Source organism: Sarcophilus harrisii, chromosome 1 (assembly GCF_902635505.1).
Source record: "Sarcophilus harrisii chromosome 1, mSarHar1.11, whole genome shotgun sequence".
Taxonomy (NCBI): domain Eukaryota; kingdom Metazoa; phylum Chordata; class Mammalia; order Dasyuromorphia; family Dasyuridae; genus Sarcophilus; species Sarcophilus harrisii.
Window position 1 is genome coordinate 19,224,372 of NC_045426.1, and position 21,628 is coordinate 19,245,999.

The 21,628-nt window shown below is 52.4% G+C and overlaps 1 protein-coding gene across 10 annotated transcripts in view; it reads left to right on the forward strand.

Annotated features, from left to right (window-relative positions):
- The first annotated feature begins 2,866 nt into the window (after positions 1 to 2,866).
- The window catches only part of PXK (PX domain containing serine/threonine kinase like), a 100,419-nt gene continuing 81,657 nt past the window's right edge, over positions 2,867 to 21,628 (forward strand). For all 10 annotated transcript variants that reach the window (XM_031953308.1, XM_031953312.1, XM_031953316.1 and 7 more), the window contains exon 1: positions 2,867 to 3,065. In XM_031953308.1, the coding sequence (XP_031809168.1) occupies positions 2,964 to 3,065 (102 nt within the window). In that variant the 5' untranslated portion in view covers positions 2,867 to 2,963. The remainder of the gene's footprint in view (positions 3,066 to 21,628) is intronic.

Consider the following 21,628-nt stretch of genomic DNA (forward strand, 5'->3'; position numbering starts at 1 on the left):
GTCTGAGAGTAAAGATGGATCATATGAGGTCCGTAATCAGGCTGGAGAGGAATGAAAACCAAGATCTAGGTAGCAGGAAGGACCATGGATGGCTCAGCACAAGAGGGCAGCAGCGGACAGATGCCAGCAAGGGCATTTCTCCGACTTCTTCCTGGGCCAGCCTGGGTAGGCTGAAACAACCAAAGCATTTCCAGTGCAAAGGAGATTAAATGTTGGTTTTGCTAAAACAGCCTCCTAATTTCTTTTCAGAATTGGAGTGCTTTTAAATTTGGATCAATCCTCTGGGACTTAAAGGAGAGGGAGGAGAAGGAAGAGGAGGATTACTGCAGGGGATCAGAAATGCAAGATCACGGGCATTGTTCTTGCTGTGCCCTAATACCCAGCTTTACTGCTGTTCTAGACCAGAACTTCTCTTCTTACAACTCTCAGAAACCAAACGGATGCCAACCTTAAACCCTCCTACAAATAAAGAGTGCATGAGGGGAAATGTAGATGAATGACATTTATTAATTAGTGCCAACCATGACTAATCATCCCTAAGTTTACTTTTGGTTCCTGTTGATTTACTATGCAGAGTAACTGACAGAATTATTGTGAACATGAAAAATTGTGTGGGCCCGGGGTAGAAGCATTGGTTATTGCTGTGGCTTTGATTTCTGTTATTTGCAAACCAAGCTTCTCAACAGGAACGTTCCAACTTGTAGCTTCCCAGATGCTTCTGCCTTTTTGGCTCTCTGAATCAAATTTATAGAAATAAAACTTGTGGAGCAGAGAGTCCAGTTTGTCTTGTTCAGCTAGTGGCGAGTTATCAGTTTTGCCCAGAATCATTTCCCCGATCCACCCATATCTTTGCTAGAGTAAAAGCAATCATCAAAAGATTGAGCAGTTGGGACTTCAGGATAAGCTTTTCTGTAGTTGTTATGTAGCAGAGGAAGAAAAGCAGAGAAGTGAGGGACTGAGGAGGAAAATGCTTAGGAGATTGAGAGGTTACTGTGACTGTACCTGGTCCCAGTCATGAACAAAAAGAATGACACTTCTCAGACCAAATTATGATAGGTCCAATACTGGACTCAGTAATCCGATTTTTTGATCTCCATGTAAAGGAATGCTCATCTTGTGCAATTTCAGCCTAATGTCCTGGAAAATTGGTTAAGAGATTTTTTTATACTCTATTAGAATCATTTCCATCTTGATGAACTCTCACGAATTCCTTTTTATAAGTGGTAAATTTGGGTTTCGGGGCCAGGGGAAAGGCCTCACTAAAGCTATCATTGCTTTTCTTATCTAACTTAAATTTATTCTAGAAGAAACAGAAGTAATCAGGGTACACCCTGGTAACTTTTAGGTGACAGTCAGTTTTTCATTTTGAGTAGCTTATTCATTGCTTTTTTCTTTTATAATTTTAAACTATGATTCAGAGACCAGTTTAATCCCAGAGAAAATTACAACTAAATTATAAGATATCTCAAGCATATTATAGAAACCTTTGAAAAGTCGGCTGTAACTATGTGTTGAGCCATTGCTCCATCAGGAATTATTTATTGATTTCATATCAGAAAAATCAAAGTACTCTAAATCCCTTTCTCTTACCCCCTTTGGTTTTCTTTTTGTTCAGGGCTTTAAATTTCTATTTCATCATTTCTTGCTTCAGATAATAAGTGCCCCAGTCTTGTTAAAACAAGTATTCTTAATAAGCTCAGAAGTGTGCAAAGTGAAGAAAAAAAGCCTCTGAGGCTTCTGAGGGGGAAGGAAATCTTGTTGAGGGTTGGGTGGGCCTGGGTTCTGCACAGACACGGGGCAAACCCAGCTCGTCGGGCGAACCCCAGAGGTTCCTCCCCAGGTGGAGGTCAGGGCGGCGAATGTTCAGCCCCCTGGCTGGGGAAAGCACCCACTGAGTGAGCATGCAGGAGGTGCTTAATTGAAGCTAGTTGGTTGCCGAGTGGTTGTCACTTACGCTGAAGAAAGAAACTCACCTAGTACAATTAAAGATGCTGAAAGGGATAGAGGAAGGTAAATGTTTGTAAACAAAGAAGAGGAGCTTTGCTGTTCGGGAAAGGGCTTTCATTTCGGAGGCGGGAGGAAGCAAATCCTGGGGAACTTCTGCGCGCCTCAGTTTCCTTATCGGTAAAATGAGCAAGAGCCCACTTTAGGGACGGAAAAAAACACGAAGTGAACCAAAGACGGTTTAAATGTGCTTTCCTGGTGTAGCTTGAGACAGTCGAGGTGGGAATAAGAAAAGGTGGATTGTTTCTGGCTCTTCGGCGGAGTGTGAGCCCATCCTGGACAGGGACCTAGTGAGAAAGACCTTGCAGGTCCAAGCTTGGGACGGTCCCCACAGCCCCCTCCTCCCCGTTTCTGGCTTCGGGGGGGGCTTCCTCCCCACTTCTTCCCCAACCCCCGCCCCTTCCTCGGGCTCTGTGCCCACAGCTGTCCCTGAGGGACTGCCCGAGGGGGTAGAGGCCGGGCCCAGCACTGGCCCCGGGGGCCACGGGTGTCTGTCAGGGATGCAGTGACGTGCGGGGCGTAGAGTGGGTTTATGTGTGTGGGGTCAGTGGGGGAGGGAACGGGACCTTCCCCCGTCCCTCCCTGGGAGGCGGGGCCTCACTCCTTCCCTCCCTCTCCAGAAGGGGGCGGAGCCTCCCTCCCTCCCTGGGCAGCAGGAGGGACTTCTTCCTCCCCACCCTCCTTGGTCAGGGGGCGGGGTTTCCTTCTCCCCCGGGCAGGGGCGGGGCTCCTCTCTCCCTCCGGGCAGGGGGCGGGACCTCTCTCCTTTCTTCCTCCCCCGCCAGGGGGCGGGTCGGCCCGTGCGGCGGGCGGCGCTAGGGCCCGGCGGGCGGCGTGGGGCCGGGCCGGGCCGAGCTGGGCCGAGCCGGGCTCGGGGCGGGCCGGGGCGGGCGGAGGCTCTGGCAGCCGCCGGCCCGCGGTGGAAGAGGAGGAGGAGGAGAGGAGGGGGGCAGGCGGCGATGGCGTTCATGGAGAAGCCGCCTGCCGGCAAGGTGCTGCTGGACGACACGGCGCCTCTGAGCGCGGGGATCGAAGCCAGCCAGAGCCTGCACTCGCACACGGTGAGACGGGCCTCCGTGCGGGCGCGGCGCGGGGGCCGCCGCCGGGAGGGGGGGGGCGGGGGCGCCGCGGGCTCCGGCCCCACCGACCCCCGGCCGGCCCCGGCCCCGGCCCCTCGGGCCCTCGGGCGCCCCCGGCGGACGCCTGCCAGCAGCGCGCCTCCCGAGAACCGCGTACACGCTAGGCGTCCAATGTTTGCTGGGAGCGCCGGGAAGCGGCGGCGCCGCCGTGGGGCGGGGGTGGAGGGGCCGGGCCGCCGGCCTGGGGACGGGAGGGGGCGCCCGGGGCCTAAGGGGGACGTCGGGGCTGATGAGGAGGACGGCGCTGACCCGGCGGCGATGCTGGGGCCGGGGCAGCCCCAGCCCGGGGAGAGCCGCCCGCATCCAGGGAAGCCCGGCTTGGAGCTCTTCCCGAGCCGGGACCTCCCAGCCCCCCCGGGCCCCTCCTCTCAGGCTGCCTGGGGTGGCCCGGGAGGTGTGCGCGGCCCGGGTGCCCCAGGCCGGGGGGGAGGGGGGCCTGCTGCCCCTCCCCCTCCCCCGGGCTTCTTCGGCCCGGAGCGGGGAGAGGGCCTCGGGCTGAGCCGCTCGCTTTGCCTCTGTCCCAGCGGACCCAGGGCCGTGGCTCTGACGGGCTGGGGGGGAGAGAGCGCGTGTCTGTGCGTGCCTGTGGAAGGGGGAGTTTCTTGGGGAAGAAGGGCACAGAGCCGGGGCTCGGGCTGCTTGTTTACCCGCGGCGCGGTGGCTCTGGGAGCCCTCCCCCGGGCGGGGCGGGAGACAATGGGCTTGTGTTGGGTTCCGGGCGGCCTCCCCTCCGCAGTGGCCCAGCCGGCCCGGAGCTCCCCCCGCGGGCCCGGCTTCTCCCGCCTCTCCCACCCCCCTCCGCCCCCAGGGAGCGCTCTCCGGTGCCGGCTCCCCTTCTGCGGCCGAAGCCTCCGCGGGGCCCGCGTCGGGGGAGGGCGAGTGAAGTCTCCGCTTGGAAGCCGTTCCTTCCGACCCCCGGCTCTTGCCACCCGCGGGGATGGGAAAGGCCGCCGCGGGCAGGTAGGCTGCCCCCGCGTCCGTCCCTCAGAGGCGCAGAGCGGCCTCGGTCCGGTTCCCGAGTTCAGAGCCTGGGGGGGGAGGGGAGGGGTCGCCTCCCTCCGACCCGGCCCAGCCGCCGATCACTTCGCTCACAGAGGTCACTCTCTTCGCCCGGGCCTGGAGCCCGCCTCCCTGACGCGGAGCCGGAGTTTCCTTTACTATGTAATAACATTGTATCTTTACATCGTTGTATGTTGTACAAAATCCTACAGATCAAACAGAATGCGGGGGGAGAAGAGCCAAGGGGACGGGGCCTGGCCCTGAGGAACCCCTCCATAAGTGCTTATGTCCGAGAGGGGACACCCGCCCGGCAAAGGCCTGGAGGTGGGAGACGAGATAAGCCGAGGCTTCCCTGGAGCCAGGGCCGATCAGGCTGGAAGGTCATTTGGAAAGGCCGGTAAATGCTAAGGAGGGGCTTATCTGTGTCCTAAGGGGCGTTATTCAAGTTAAGAGCATTTATTAAGCACCTACTGTTGGGTGAACGACTTGATTAGTGCTTCAGGAAAGCCCTTTTAGTTCAATTGAGATCTTGATTGGAAAGAAGAGAAATTTCATGTAAGATTGTTTTTGTTCTAGAAGATGACCCTGTTATCAGGGAGGCGCTGCCATGACATAGAAGTAAACTGGATTTCCAGAGGGAGGCTGAGCGGTCACCAGCCTCACTTTTCCTGTGGAGCCAAATGGGTTCAGTGGCAGGATGGAGATCAGGATGGGGGGTGGCTGTGGGTGGGAGACTGGCAGTGGTCGGGGTGAGAGGCGTCGGGTTTGGACGGGAGCCGTGTAGAAAGCAGGGGTCCGAGGCCACAGATGGTGCAAGGACGCAACTCCTCAGAGGCTTCTAGGGGAAGGGGCCTTGGCCCGGGTGTCGGAGGAAGCAGGGGGTTCTGGGAGGTGTCGGTGAGCAGGCCCAGGACGGAGCACATGTGCATGGAGAGACTCCGGTTGAGCTCCAGACCGAGCAGGTTGTTGGCCCTTCCTGTGGGCTGAGGGCCAGAGAGGGGCTGGAATGGACACCGAGATGGGGGATGGGGGCGTAGTAGCAGGGATGGGGGGGGAGAAATCTTGGTGCCTGTGTGAGGCCTCCGAGGGCAGGAACTTCTCTGCTGGGCTAAGGGGGCTTTAGAACCAGAGCTGGGAGAAAACAGCCCCACGTCTGGGGAACCGAGGCCCATAGGTCTGCCTCAGCTTTTGCAGGTTACAGGGAATGGTGATTACCTGGGAATCCGTGTTCTTCCCCATTTCCTCTGCTCACGGGGCTCCTTTTATACATAACTCACACACACACACACACACACACACACACACACACACACACGCACGCACAAGAGCAGTGATGAAAGCGACAGCTTGGGAGCTGGGGGGAGTTAGGTGGAGGGGAGAACCCCTGCTCCGGCACTGACATAACTCCCAGGACTCAATGGAGTTAAATCTCCTTGGACCCATCTCATTCACGATGCAGATGGCATTATCTGGGGCTGTCTGGGGCTGGGACGGGCGGAGGCTGACTCAGTGAAGGCCCAGCCTCCAGAGGAGCTTCCTGTGTCATCGCTGCAGAATTAGAGGTTTGGGGAGCTTGCGTCAGCCCCCTGACGCAGAGGCCGGCGCCCCCGAACCACAGCCTCGGGATGAGTAAGTTCCCTCACCCGCACTCCCCGGGGAAGGGCTGAGCTGCGAGGGTGGCAGAGGGAGGGGAAGGCCGGGTGGCCGCCGCCACAGGAAGGAAGGAACCGGTTTTGCCTCAGCAAGTTTGGGGCCCCGGACCCGGCAGTGGATGAATGAATGGGCGCTCATCTGGCTGGGCTGGGGCACAGGGGCACGGCCTGCAGGCTGGTCTTCCGGGGGGACCAAAGTTGTCCTTAAATGGCCCCAAATCTCTCGGGCCTCTGCATGGCCAAAATGGATTCTGAGTGTATGATCTTGGGAAAGGAATGGCCTTTGGGTGGAAATCAGACCCTCCTAAGAGGGTGGTCGGTCAGCCGTTATTGTGGGCCTACTGCGTGCCCGGCATTGGGGACACAAGTAAAACAGGCCCTGCTCTGCAGGAGGAGACAGTCAGTGCTGGATAACTGGGGGAGGTGGTTGGGGGCAGTTACAGCTTTCAGGGGGCCCGGCTTTGGTCTGGGTGACTTAGCCTTCATTTTCAGGGGGGCAGGGAGTGTTTGACTTCTGTCCTGGGGCCCGAGACGGAGAGCTCCCATTCAGAGAGGGGAAGTCGTTATGGCGGAGTTTGAGCCAGAGAGGCGGCCTGGCCATGTGGTCCTGTCAGGAGCAGAACCTTCAGGGGCCCCTGGGCAGGGGAAAAGGCTTTTATGCTTCCAGAGGCATTGTGGTAGAATCTGAGAGGAAGATGAGGGCACAGCGAAGCAAGGGAAGAGGCCCTTCTAGAAACAGCTCAGGGGAGAAGAGGGGCAGATGGGGAGGTGAGGGGCTGCGAGTGGTCCGGTTCAGGGACGAGGTCACTCAGGTGGGGAGGGAGCATTTAGCCAGTGCCTTCCATGCTCTCACCAGGGACCTTCTGGCCCCCTTCCAGCCAGGGGAGCACTTGAGTTCAGTTCTGCTTTATACTTTTTAACCTTCCCCATTTGTCCAGACACCCGTCCTAGTGTCTTTTTTCTGCTCCTCTTTGTGGGAAACTCAAGATCTCAGGTGTCCAGGCCTTTGCCCGGGCTGTGCCCCCTGCCTGGAATGCCCTCGCTCCTCCCCTCGCAGGAGGCAGACCCTTCTTGGGGCCAAGCTCGCCTGCAATTGCTTTGATCCATTCTTATGGCCGCTGGTGTAAGAGTGGTTTGTGTCCCTCCTGGGAAGGGAATCTCCTGGAGGGCAGCTTCTCTGCCCAGCTGCTAATTAGGCCCCTGCTGGGTCAGCCAGGAACCAAGGAGCTGTAGCTGGGATCCCTAGCATTTTGGGCCTGCGGGGAGACTCACGACCCCTAGGACCGTGCCCTTGGCCTGTCCAGGGCGAAGCACTCCCCAGGGGGCCGATGCCATCTGTGCCACAGGGCCGGCGTGTGGTGCCCGCTGACCCCCTCTGCTCAGCATTCCGGCCCCCAGGGTGCTTCCCTCCCCTGCCCGGCCAGGAAAGCTTCTGTTCTGTTTTTGAGGTTTTTCATGTTGGCCTTGGGCTGCCAAGAGGCCTGGATCAGCCAAGACGCCAGACTGCTGTGAGCACTGACCCCCTCCTCCCCAGCCTTGGAGGCTCCCGACTCTGGCCTTGAAGCCCCCCTCCCCCTCCTCTACCCCCGGCCTTGGAGGCCCCCTGCATCCAGGATCAAGGCTCTTCCCCTGGCATCCTGCCATGGCCCAGCCCTGCTACCAACATGTTCAGTACCCTTAGTGCCTTGACCCCCGGGTCAGTGCCCTTTAGCACCCAGACCTGCTGGTCAACTTGAGGGTCTTTTAGGAAACTGCTGGGGCGGCTGGTGCGGAAGGACCCTTTGGAATTCCAAGGTGAAGTTCAGTCAGTGTTACCTTGGGCTTAGGAGATTGCTCCCAGCCTCTGCTTCAGCCCTGGCGATGTCTAGTAACAGGTCTGGTGCTTCTCAGCCCGGATGCCTGGGATAAAACCTCCTGGCTTTCTAGTCTTGTCAACCAGCGTTTATTAAGCGCCTATTATGTACTAGGCCCTGTGCTGAGTGCTGGGGTTACAAAGAAAAGGAAAACTTGGTCTTGTGTGCTTCAGAAACTTCTTGAAAGGGCGATTGCTTAAGCCAGGAGTTCTTACCCTTTTTTCTGTGTCCTGGACACCTCAGGCAGTCTGGAGAGGCCTTCTCGGGAAACTATTTTTAAATTTATTAAATTTATTAAAGAAAAAAAAATACGTGGGATTACAAAGAAAACAAGTTATATTGAAATAAAGATGTGATTTCCTTCCCCACTTGCAAGTTCACAGAACCCATGTTGAAATTGCATGTCTTTGGAGGTGGACTTTCCAGTTAATCCTCGAACCCGTGACATTGGTATGAGACCACGTGGCCTTGTCTGAGCTTCCCGTAAAGGTGGATAAAATCAATGTAAACGGGGGAGGAGTCCCCTTGTCCGGAGGACCCGGCCTAGACAGTGCAGAAGCTTGGGCTGATTTATGTGCGTCAGCCTTTCTAGGAGAGGAGGACCCAGGGACTTCTGGGAAGTTAATTGTTTTTCTCCTGTTTGTCTGCCTTGGGGCCTAAGAGGAAGGGGGTATGAAAAGCAGCCTTTACTTGGACAGGAGGTGGGGGGAGAGAAGTGTCGTTCCAGGAATGGCGGGACCAGAGCTTAAACACTCTTTTACACAAAGCCTTTGCTGAGGCTCTCTCCTGCTAGCGCCATTGTCCCAGTGCGTGTCTGGGCACAGTGTATGAATGTACACACAAGCATTGCTCCCGATGGAATGTAGGCTTTTTGAGCCCCAGGAGCCCCCCGTTCCACTTACATCACATCAGTGCCCGGCACATAGTAGGCCCTTAATAAATGATTTTTGATTGATTGATTGATGCTGACTAGAAATTAAAATATTTCTAAGTCATCTATTTCTGTTAAAGAAGTCATCTCTAAATGTTATCCTTGTTATTGTAATTCTGCCTGGATCTTGTTTTGAAGGCTAAATTTTCTGTAGTATCAATTCATTTTAAGTCACACATTTATTAAGTGCTTACTGTATGCAAGAGACATGGTAACCAAATATATAAATAAATCTTAGAAACTTCCTGGAATGTAATACTCTGAGGGGAATCTATTATTTTAATGCCTCAGCTGCTGGAACATTGTGAAATAATAAATACGCATTTTGCCTTTAGGAGGACAAGGGGAACTCCCTCCCACGTTTATATTGATTTTATCCACCTTTATGGGTGCTTGGTCTGGGCCCCGACATCAGAGGCCACATGTTCTCATATCACTGTTACTGGTTGGAGGATTAACTGGAAAATCAATGAGAGCAATCTCGTGATGTGAATGAAGGGATCTCGCTTCCCCCCCATTGAGTTAATGAGGAAAATGGTATCTGATTGGGACAGTCGATATTGAAGAGCCCATAGACGCTGGAGACAAGTCAGAGTGCCAGGCCCGGGAACCACCAACCCTGTGACTCTGGGCCCATCACAGAGCCTCCGCTTCCCCGCCTGTAAAATGGGGTTAATGACAGGAGAAGCGTCTGTAAGCACTTGGCGCCGTGCCTGGGACAGAGCACCACTGCGCAGTCATTTTGTGAGCAAAGTTGGGGTGGATTAAAGAGATGCTGCTTCTGTGCCCTCAGTGTGTGTGTGTGTGTGTGTGTGTGTGTGTGTGTGTGTGTGGCAGGGCCCGGAGGAGCCGGTGTGACCCCCCACGGTGCAGTGTCCACCCCAGAATACCAGCCAGCCAGGCGCCTCCTCCAGGCCCAGCGTCCAGGGGGCCGCTGCTCGGCCTTGTGGGCCTCCAGACTTTGGGGGTGCCAGGTTGGGGGCTGAGGGGTCCCTTCAGGGTTTCCTGGATCATTGCCCCACCAGTCCCACTTCCTTGGAGGGATAGCTGACACCCACTTCAGGCAGGTTTGTCCTTTGCCCTGGCACTGCCCACCAGCCTCAGTCTCCCCCCCAGCCACGGCGCCTGTTTAACCCGTAGTTTTTCCTCACTGGGCGGCTTCACCTTGGAGCTCCTCACAGGTGCCCTCCTTGCTCACGGGCCAAGTTGTCAAACACCCTGGGATGTGTTACCTGCTTCCGCTGACTTAAATAGCTGGTTTCCTGATCTCTGATTCTTGCTATGACCTGCATAATTTTCCAGGATTTTGCTGAATGTGGTTAACCCATTTTCAGCAGCCTGCTTTAGCTATTTCTGGGATTTCCACCTTCCCTCCTGTGGCACAGAACCTGCGGGTTCCCTCCTTGGTGGCCTTCCAGCCCACACCCTTCTTGTTCGGGCCCTTTCCCAATTCTTAATTGGAAGGTCTGATGCGCGGCCCTTCCTTTGGGCTTGCCCAAGACGCCCTTCTGCGTTTTCCTCCTAGCTCTCATGCCTGGCCCAGGGCAAGGCCAGGCCAGTTGACTTCTCTCCTTATGGGTAATCGGCCATTTTCGTCCACTCGAGTTTTCTTTTTTTGCTTGAATGTGAATCGATCACTCTGTTGATCTCTTGTGACCAGGCTCTCCTCAAGGAGGGCCTGGAGTGGTCCAAGGCAGCCCCGTGTCTCCATCATCAGGAACACTGACTTCTCTCTGAGGAGCCCCCTCTATTTGGTCCTTGCAGAGGGCAGCTTTGTGTGGTCCCTGGGGCCTGCTGTAACAATTTAAAGAACCTGCTGAGAACCAGCTGTCTCATTAAAAATGGGATTCCTCTGGAGCTGCAGTTCCAGGGCCTGGACGGTTCCTTTTGCCGGAGCAGGCTGGATGTTCCTGGATTTAAAAGAGGCAGATTTAAAGCATCAGAGACCCCTGCCAGTCACAGGGAGGAGAAATGCAGATAAAGCACGCCAAGTCCATCCGGAAAGGGGGTTTGATTTACCCTTCAGTGACGTCTGGACTCAGCAATACAGTAGAGCAGCATCCTTTGGGCTCAGCTTTTTCAGGTCAGGCAGGGGATCTGACCCTCCAGCCCCTGACTTATGGGCATCTGAGCCTGTGGACGGTCTGGTTGGGAAGCTTAGGCCGGCTTCCTGACCAGCTAGAACGTTCCGGCGATGTCCTCCTTCCCTTCCCACAGCCTCCCGGCTCTCCTGGCGAAACCAGGAGAAGTGAGGGGGGTTCCGAGCTCCCTCCGATAACATCCTCTTGTTAGAGGTTTTTTCCCTCTCTGCATCAGGCTTTCTGCCAATTAAGGCTTTATCTGGTTCTCTTTCCTCCTTTTTGAGTAGAAGTCCTTGTTCCTATCCCTCTTTTATTAAGTGCCTACTGTATGCTGGGCACTATGCTCCTAGAAGTCCTTATGAGGTCCTTGAGAGCCTCATAATCTAATGCGTGGGGGAGGGAACAACTAGCAAAGAACTGTACAGCTAAGCCACATACAGAATAAAGTCATAAAAATAATAGCGTTTTTCTCTAGGAAAGAGGGAGTGGTGGAAGATCATTTTGGACTCAAACATTTTAAACAAATGTTAAAATTTTCTAAAAATGCAATTGGGAAATATTTCATAGAATAAATAAAAACTTTTCCTTTTTTGAGTGATATTAAGCTTATTTATTGAAGCTTTTTATTTTCAAAACATATGCAAGGATAATTTTTCACCATTAACTCTTGCAAAACATTTTCTCCAATCCCCTTCCCCCCCCTTCCTCCCACTCCCTCCCCTAGATGGCAAGTAATCCTACATATATGTATTTTGCTGAGGCAATTGGAATTAAGTGACTTGCCCAGGGTCACACAGCTAGGACGTGTCAAGTGTCTGAGGCCAGATTTGAACTCGGGTCCTCCTGACTTCAGGGCTGGTACTCTGTCCACTGCACCATCTAGCTGCCCTACCAAGGTTCTTCTTTTTATTTATTTATTTTTTAAACATATGCATTTATATGGTGCTTACTATGTGCCAGCCCTGGGAGGTGTTTTTATTCCTATTTCACAGTTGAGGAAACTGAGGCAGGCAGAGATTAAGTGACTTAATGATAATCATTACTGGCATTTATTTTGCACCTGCTGTGTGCCAGACTGTCCTAAGTACTTTAGTTATTATCTCATTTGACCTTTAAATAACTTCTCAAGAGGGACACAGTGGGGCACTTTCCAGCCTGTGAGATTAAGGCCTCTGATCCGTGACCAGGTGGGTGGCAGGGGCAGCCTTTGAACTCGGGACCTGCCTCTGAGGTCAGCCCTCTCTTCGCTAAGCTGTGCCATTCCTCGGAGGTGCAGGATGTTGCCTTTTCCTTCGAGCCCATATGAATCATGATGTTTAATCCAAAATTCTGACATCCTGTCAGAAGGCAGTCATTTCTTTTTTTTTTTTTTCTCTCAATCACAGAATCACATCATTTAATGTTGGAAAGAACTTTAATAGCCATTTTCAATTTCAATTATTTGAAAGTTATAGCATTCCATATGTAACAGAGAAAATGAAAATAACTCTAGCTCACATGAGCTTGTATAGCATTTTCATCTGACATGATTTTTTTTTTTTTATTTAATAGCCTTTTATTTACAGGATATATACATGGGTAACTTTACAGCATTAACAATTGCCAAACCTCTTGTTCCAATTTTTCACCTCTTACCCCCCACCCCTCCCTAGATGGCAGGATGACCAGTAGATGTTAAATATATTAAAATATAACTTAGATACACAATAAGTATACATGACCAAAACATTATTTTGCTGTACAAAAAGAATCAGACTCTGAATTATTGTACAATTAGCTTGTGAAGGAAATCAAAAATGCAGGTGGGCATAAATATAGGGATTGGGAATTTAATGTAATGGTTTTAGTCATCTCCAGAGTTCTTTTTCTGGCATAGCTAGTTCAGTTCATTACTGCTCCATTAGAAATGATTTGGTTGATCTCGTTGCTGAGGATGGCCTGATCCGTCAGAACTGGTCATCATCTAGTATTGTTGTTGAAGTATATAATGATCTCCTGGTCCTGCTCATTTCACTCAGCATCAGTTCGTGTAAGTCTCTCCAGGCCTTTCTGAAATCATCCTGTTGGTCATTTCTTACAGAACAGTAATATTCCATAATTTTCATATACCACAATTTATTCAGCCATTCTCCAACTGATGGGCATCCATTCAGTTTCCTCCAGTTTCTAGCCACTACAAAAAGGGCTGCCACAAACATTTGTGCACATACAGGTCCCTTTCCCTTCTTTATAATCTCTTTGGGATATAATCCCAGTAGTAACACTGCTGGATCAAAGGGTATGCACAGTTTGATAACTTTTTGAGAATAGTTCCAAACTACTCTCCAAAATGGTTGGATTCGTTCACAACTCCACCAACAATGCATCAATGTCCCAGTTTTCCCGCATCCCCTCCAACAATCATCATTATTTTTTCCTGTCATCTTAGCCAATCTGACAGGTGTGTAGTGGTATCTTAGAGTTGTCTTAATTTAGAAGGCAGTCATTTCTTCCCAGTTATCCAGATGAGGTTTCTTTTTTGTCGTGGAGGGAGTTGGGCGGTTGAAACGTGGAGTCTTTCCCGTCAGCTGTGCTCAGGAGCCGAGAATGGCTGAGAAGGCTGGATCTTGGAGGATCCCAGCATCAGAGGCCGCCTAGTTACCCCCTAGGGTCTCTCCAGTACTCCTTTCGAGAAAGGCTGGAAGAAGGGAAGAAATCCGCTGCTTCTAATAGGGTCCATTCCTCTTGGGGTAACTGATTGTTGTTTGGGTAGCTCTGACAAGCTTCAGGGGATCTTAACCTTTTTTGGTACGATGGCTTCCTTGGTCATTGTGGTGAAATCTAGAAACCCCTGAATGTTTTTAGTACATAAAATATAGGATTACAACAGTTCTACCCTTTATTTTAAAATAAAGTTGTAATTTTTTCCCCATCCCAGTTCATGAAATCTTCCTGTAGACAGATGCCAGGTTAAACACCCTTGTTCGGATTCCCTTCTATTAAGTCCTCTATTCTATTGTCCGTTTTACTTACTGTCCTAAGCTCTTGTCTCTGCTGAGTCAAACAAACCTGTGGTCCTCGTGTTGTGAGGGATGGCTGTGGCCCCAACCCAAACTAAAATCAGACTCTCAAGGTAGAAAAGCAAAAAAGGATTTATTACGATCTGGCAAGATAGGGCAACTCCTAACAGACAAGGTGTTATCAGTAAAGAAGTGCAAAGTGCAAACTGCAAAACATGAGACTGCATCGACCCTAACCAGAAGCCTCTGTCGCCCCCCTGACCTTTTCTCCCATTTTCTGGGGGAGTCCAGACTTAAACCCTAAAAATAAATCTATCCCGGAAAGAAAAGAATACTAGTAAATAACAAACTCTTTACCTCTTAATTAATTGAAAGGAGTGTGTGTGTGTGTGTGTGGGGGGGGGGGGGATAGAGGGAAATGTTTATCTAAGATAATGGAACACCTGCAGCTTTTAGTTATGGCTCCACTGGCTATTGCAAAGTCTCAGGTCACAACTGGGCCCTGGTCAAGGCCACAGTCTTATGAGAGGTCCTTACTCGGTCTCTCTCATTCCGTGTCCTTGGAGCCTGCCTGCCCTCTGCTAAAAATCCCTGCTTCTCTCTGTCAGGCCCCAGGTGGCAGACTCCAGCGCCTTCCAGGTTACCCTGGTCTGATGTGTCTGAGCTTGTCTAGGCTGGGGGAGGATCGCCTCATTGGCCTTCCATTGACATCGCTGTTTTATCTACTCCCTCGACCGGTTGGCTTCTGTTGTGGCAATCCCTTAAAATGCCCTGAAATTCTGCTTTGCTTTTGGGCAACTGATTCTTAGAAAGCAAATGAAAGATCTGACAGTTATTTCTCCATCTCACAAACGTTGGCCCATGATACTAATCGTTGAAATCTTTTTGGAGCTCATTCTGTCACTTAGTGGGTTAATACTTCCTTCCAACGGCACGAGAATTTGACCAATATACCAACGTTCCTTCATCTAAAGTCACCAGTCAGAATCGAAGGCAGAGCCAGACCCAGGCTCATGTGCTTGAGGTTCTCCTCAAGATACTGCCCTTGAGATTAGCATCTGTGCATCCATGGCTCCTTTCTGGATCCACTTTTTTTTTTCCTGTTTTATTTTTCCAAATACATGTAAAAATAGTTTTCAACATTCAATTTTGTAAGATTTTGCTCTAATTTTTTTCTCTCTCTTATCTCCCCTCCCCAAGACCGCAAGCAATCTGATGTAGGTTATACATGTACAATACTTTCAAACATTTCCATATTTGTCTTGTTATGCAAGAAAAATGATACCAAAAAGGAAAAAAAAAAACACAAGAAAAAAAAAACAACAAGCAAAGGTGAAAATCTTATGTTTTGACTTATACTCAGGCTCCATAGTTCTCTCTCTGGATGTGGATGGCATTTTCCACCTGGACCCAGTTCTTTACCTTGTCCTGAACCTACCGTCCTGCACATACACTGTCGTGTAGACCCATTGCGCCATCTTTTTGGCAAAAATAGCATGATTAGTTTTGCCGAACGTTTGAGGGAACTCTAGGTGATTTGTATCTTACTAAATTGAGCTGTTCTTCCATCTAATAACATGAGGCTAGTCTGACACGACCCGTTCTTAACAGTCCTACTGGTTTTTGGAAGCCGTTATGGTTTCCCTGCCCAAATGTTAATTCAATTCAACAAATATGAATAAAGCAGCCACTGGATGCCAGGAGCTGAAGGTACCAAGACAAAGCCCCTGCTCTCAAGGGCCCCTCTCGAAGGAGGGGGCTCCTTTGGTAATAATACGTTCTGGACTTTTGCTGGTAATTTGTAGCCAATGAACCCAACTATAGGTTTCAGACTCCGCCTTAAAAAAGAAAATCCCAACATTTGACTTTCCGCAGTCCTGTCGGGCCTCTCCCCGCTGGGAGACTTCTCTTAGGCTACTGACTGGGGCTTTGCATCCCCGGCAGCAGTAACTGATGTTTGCCCATAGCCAGCACTGGCTGTGGGTTCTTTGATTTATTTGGAGATGGTCTTAAGGATGGGAGTGCATTTGACTGACTCCATGCCAGTAAACATTTTATGCTCCATGATAATCCGTCACTTTCTGTTCTGGGAAAGGCCCCGACTGGCACTTTGTGAATACTGGTGTGGGGCTTGGTATTGTGCTGGAAGATGTTTAACAATCGGCTCTATGTTGTGCGCCTGGAACACTTGGCAGTTTAATCTGCTTTCTGGTTTTCTCCATCACTTAAGTCTAGACAACAACAGATCAAAAGCCTGAATTTTTAGCACTTGTGTATTTCTGATATAAAGGGTCACCCTAAAAATCTGACAATTGCGGTGAGTGGGCAGGCCCCCCCCTCCCCCCCGTGGGGTTTCTGGCCAAGTTGGAAAGCCAGGGCCTGGGCCCTGCTGGAGGAGACTGGAAAGTGCCTGAGGGGGTGAGGCCGGGCAGACAGTCTGCTGGCCAGCTCCCCCCTTGTAGCGAGAGGGGAAGTCTTCTCCGGGAGGGCGGAGCGGGGAAGCTGGGGAGATTTACTGCAGCCTTTCCACCTTTTCTTGAGAAACAAGGCGGGCTGACAGCGCCCTTTAATTAGTAATTAGGAGCTTCCTGCCCAAAGCCCGGAGCAAGCCAAGCGCAGTGGGGCTGGGTCTGTGGGCGTATGGGCTGGGGGTGGGTGGGGAATGACCCGTCACTTCCCATGAGCCTCCTCCCGTCTCTGCTCCCATTCTGGGAAAGGGAAACGAGCCACTTCCCTTGGGACCCTTTTGCCCGCCTCATGGAGAAGCACCTGCTCGTCCGGACGCGGACTTGAGAGCCTTTCCCCGGCCACGTCGGGGGTGGGACGAACGAGACATTTAACCAGCAGGTGGCCCCGACCCTTCCCGCGGGGCGCCCTTCGGGCCCGAGGGATGTTCCGTGGGCTTGGGATTTGTCAAAGGTCCAAATCTGAAATGCTTGGCACCTCAGGGGGTCCCTTTGGTGGGTAAACAGGCCATGGGAGGGGGGGCGATTTTGTCTTAGTAGTTCACTCTTTCCAGTGGGGGGGAGGATACATAAATACACGCGTGCGCATAAACACCTGTGTGTGTGTGTGTGTGTGACCCCTCCCCCCAGTTCTCTACATCTAAGGCATCCAAGTCAAAGAGAGAGATTTAGAAACGGGAACGCATTGATTCGGAAAACTGCACATGGACTTTTTGTTTTACTTATTTTGCTGAGCAGTTTCCGGGGAGGTTTTCGTCAGGTTTGAGCCGCCCTTGGGATTTTGTGGGGCTCCCCGCCCCCCGGCAGCCGCCCTGAGTGCGACCCCTGGGGAGCTCCTAGACACCAGAGGGAGACTGGTGACCCCCCAGTGGCAGAGGGAGGAGCTTCCTACACGGAGCTCCCTCCGCTAACGGGCCAGGCCGCTCTCGGGGCTCTCCCTCGGACCACAACCACATGGACCCCGATCCCCTGAGCCACGGCCGGAGGGCGCAGGTCCCGGTCCCGGCCGGGGAAGAGCCCGCCACGCCCCCCGCGGACACCGCCCTGGCTGCCCCATTATCAGTTCCCGGGGTCCCCCCCCAGGAGAAGGGCCGCGGCCGCTGCCGTCACTCTGGACAGCTCGGCGCGGCGACACACCCACGGCCGGGGGAGGGCGGGGCCGGCGGCGGCGGGAGGGCCCAGCCCCGGAGGGGGGGAGGAGGGAAGGGACAGCGGCAGTGCGCCCCCTGCTGGGGGTAGCGGGAGGAGGAGTCGGGCTCGGACTGAGTGTGCCTACGTTGCTGACTGGGGCTGCCACGCTGGACGGCCGGGCTGTCCCCAAAGTCTCAGGGCGGTCCTAAAGCTTCGCACTGTCCCGAGGCCCTGGCACGTGTGTGTGCGGGCTTTTGCCTCCGCCACGCGTGTGCAGATGCTTACAGGGGGAGCCGAGTGCGTCCCAGGCCCGGCCCGGCCCCACGGCGGCGTTCTGGCCTCGGGCCTCCGGGTGAGTGTGGGGGTCACGCTGGGGGAAGCGGGGCTGCTCTCACCGCCTCTCCCCCCCCCCCCCGGGGCGCCGGGGACAGCAGAGGGGCTGCCCGTGGGGCCTCGGGGCGCACATTTCTGCCGGCCCGGGCCGTCCTGCCTGGGGATGGGTATTGGTTCCTAAAAAGAAATGGGGCAGGTTGGAAAGTACACCCCCCCACGCCCCCAGGAAAGTGCTCAGCAGAGGACTGGCGCCTTATGGCCCACCCGCCTGGTCTTTGTAACCAGAACAGTCCGAACCCTGGCCCTGGCGGGCGGAGTCCTTCCTTGGGAATGTCTCCCTGGCTCCCAGCTCTCTGTCACTAACTGAGAACCAAGCATGGGGGAGGGGCGTGGAGACAGGAAGTATGAGGGAGGGGGGTGATGGAGACTGGAAGTGTGAGGGGGAGGGTGATGGAGACCGGAAGTGTGATGGGGAGGGTGATGGGGACCGGAAGTGTGAGGGAGGGGGTGATGGAGACCGGAAGTGTGAGGGAGGGGTGATGGAGACTGGAAGTGTGGAGGGGGGGGTGATGGGGACCGGAAGTGTGAGGGAGGGGGTAATGGAGACCGGAAGTGTGATGGGGACCGGAAGTGTGAGGGGGAGGGTGATGGAGACTGGAAGTGTGAGGGAGGGGGGGTGATGGGGACCAGAAGTGTGAGGGAGGGGGGGTGATGGGGACCAGAAGTGTGAGGGAGGGGGGGTGATGGGGACCGGAAGTGTGAGGGAGGGGGTAATGGAGACCGGAAGTGTGATGGGGACCGGAAGTGTGAGGGGGGAGGGTGATGGAGATGGGAAGTGTGAGGGAGGGGGTGATGGAGACCAGAAGTGTGAGGGGGAGGGTGATGGGGACTGGAAGTGTGAGGGGGAGGGTGATGGAGACTGGAAGTGTGAGGGAGGGGGTAATGGAGACCGGAAGTGTGAGGGAGGGGGGGTGATGGAGACCGGAAGTGTGAGGGAGGGGGTGATGGAGACCGGAAGTGTGATGGGGAGGGTGATGGAGACCGGAAGTGTGAGGGAGGGGGTGATGGGGAAGGGAAAAAAAGAAAAAAGGCCTTTAGTTGCACTAAGTCTTGTGGCTGCCAAATCAACCCGAGAGCCAGTGTCTGCCCTTGGGGAGCTCACAGTTGACTAAGTGGCCACCAGGGAGGGAGCCGGGGCTGAGAGGTCATGCACTGCCATGGAGAATTGCCCAATCAGCTGACATGGCTTTTCCAGAACCAACAGTCAGACTATTGATCTGGTTCTCCCAGGAGCCAGAGCAAGAAAGAATTGGGCAGATGGCAAAATGGCTGCGGGATGGGGCGTGAGGTGTCCCTGATGTGCCCTAGCTACAATAAATGTTGAATAAATTAAGGCTTGGTGAGTTGAATTGCTGATCATATTCTAAAAACTGCACATCATACAATTGCCCTCTGTAAGGCCTTGGATTGCGTTCCTCAGTTTTAGGAGTTGGGGTTTCTGCTGAAGTAAAAGGAGGGAAAAGGTAGGTTGGGGCTTCGTTGCTGAGGGGTTTGAATAGAAAATGGAGAAATTTGGATTTACTTCAAAGAAAAGGCAGAGTCTTTGGAAGGTCAAAAAGCTCAAAAGCTGATAGGGCATGGGGGATCCTAGGCTTGGAGCTGGAAAAGTCCTGAAAGGTCCCCTAGTCCCATTTTACAGAGGAGAACACTGAGGCCAAAGGGTTTGAATGGACTTTCTTAACGTCCCTCGTTGGTGAATGGTGGGACTGTGAGAATGGAGGGCAGCCAGGTGGATAGCCAGGCCTGGAGTCAGTAAGAACAGAGTTGGAATCCAGCCTCAGCCACTTCTCTGCTCTGTGATGGGCAAATCACTTCCCCGTTTGCCTCAGTTTTCTCATCTGTAAAATGAACTGGCCAACCACTCATTGCCAACAGTCTGACGTGATTGAAAACTCCTAAACAAGGAGAATTGAAGGAAGATGAAGAGAATCAGCGATTAAAACTGAAAAAATGCTTCTGGTTAGGGAAGGGGGAAAAGCAAGACAAAATGACTTTTTAATCTGTTTTGAACTCTTGTTTTCAGAGTCTTGTCTTGGCATTTGAAATTAAGGAACAAGAAGAAGTGATTGTTTTGTTTTGTTTTAAAGACAGTACTTCTGAAACAGACAAACGGCCATAGAGCTGTGTCTGACTGGAGGCCTCCCCTTAGCTCCACAGAGGGCGCCGGGACTTCGGCTCGAAGGTCTTGAGGGGCAGTTGACCGAATTGCCCAGTGCCAGGAAAGCTGGCCCGGGGCTCCAAGACACGTTTATGTCGAACACCCCGTTCTGCTCCTTCAGACCCTGCCCGATGCTCACTGGCTAGCAGGTGGTGAGCCGGGGAAAGAAACCCTACGTAACGTGATGGACCTCGGCCACTTCTTTTGCAGTCGTGGCATTGCCTGCTGTGGGAACCTGTGGAACTTGTTTTAAAGAGAGCTCTCTGGAGAAAGGTGAAGCTGGAGAAGCGGTGCCCGTGGAGGAAGGGCTTGAGGTCTGCCAGGCAGCGGGCGCATTTGGAGATTCCCGGGCACCCCCAGGAGTATCTGATAGGGATGGTCGAAGTCTCTGCTGGATGCAGAACATTAGTTGTAGCCTTCTCTTCTTGCTTGTTTTACCCAGTGCAAACTCAGTGTCTCCTGAAGAGAGAAGCAGTTTGGGGCAATTGATGCCTTTGCTCAGTTTAACCAGGTTGGCTTTATTTTGGTCTGTATCCTTTGGTATAAGAGATGTCTGAGTAGAGAAGAAGGAATGGACAAATTTGGAAATAAAGGGATATTAAAATAAAAGATAGCCATGAAATGTTTTATAATTTGACATGGATAGGGAGAAGAGAAATAGAGACACACACAGAGAAAAATAGAGACAGAGGGAGGAGGACGAGGAGGGGAGGGGAGACAGCCAGATGAACATTATGAAGGAGAAAGAAAGGTGCTGCGTTTGATATCAGCAGACCTAGGTAACAACCCCAGATCTGCCACTTACCAGTTGTATGACTGGAGTAAGTTAGATCCACTCATGGCAGAAAATGAAACGAGAGCACCGGGTTTCTAGGATTTAAAAAATAAGGCAATGTGCTCAGTTCTGCCCCCCATTTGGTGCCTTCATTTGGAATCACAAGCCTCCCCCAAGGAATGATTATGTTGTAGCACAAGCATCTCTTCTAGGTAGAGGAAACAGACCCCATTAGCAGAAAACTAATGTCCAGAAGGGATTCCCTCACTGAAAGCAGTTCTATTCTATCCGAATGGGGCTTTGCAGATTGGATGATGGTAGACTCTCCATCCCTATCCAAAGATGGCTTCCTTGCTCCCCCTTTTTGTTTCCCTTGATTGCAGCAGAGAGGCTCCTTCCTTTGGTGGAGGGGGAGGTGTCGGGCTCCAGGCTAGTGACTGGTGGAAGAGAGGGTGTATCTGCTTGTCTGGGATTTCTGGATTCAGGGATTGGTTGTAGGAGCTGGGGGCAAACTCAAGGTTAGCTCATGGGGGAAGGGGAGGGGAGGGAGTACCTTCTCTGATGATAGGTTTATGGGATCATTTAGGCTTGGATGGACCCCCCTGGGGGAGATTATGATTGGGAAAAGAAGGGGAGACTTTCGGCTGGTTGTGGGTATAAGTGAGAAGCAAGAAACCGTTAAAACCCAAGATACTGATGGCAAAGGGCAGAGGAAAGTGAGAAACTGAAGGTTATTCTCCCTGTGAGATGCAACCCGATGAAGTAAAGGTCTTATTTAGTAACATGGCTTTGCATTAATGTGTGTGAGTTTGTGTACAGATTCTATAGAAATTTGGGTTCCTTTACATTTTCCTAAGAGAGGAATGATTGTATTTACAGTTACAAATTTCTAAGAACTTGGTAAATTGTGATTTTTTTTTTTAAACAACTTTTCTAAGAAGCAAAACCATGTCGTCCTACAAATAATAAGAAAGGAGTTTCTAATCACAGAAACTAAATGTTGTGGAAAATATTGTAGCAGTTGAAGTTTGGTTGCCTTTCCCATACC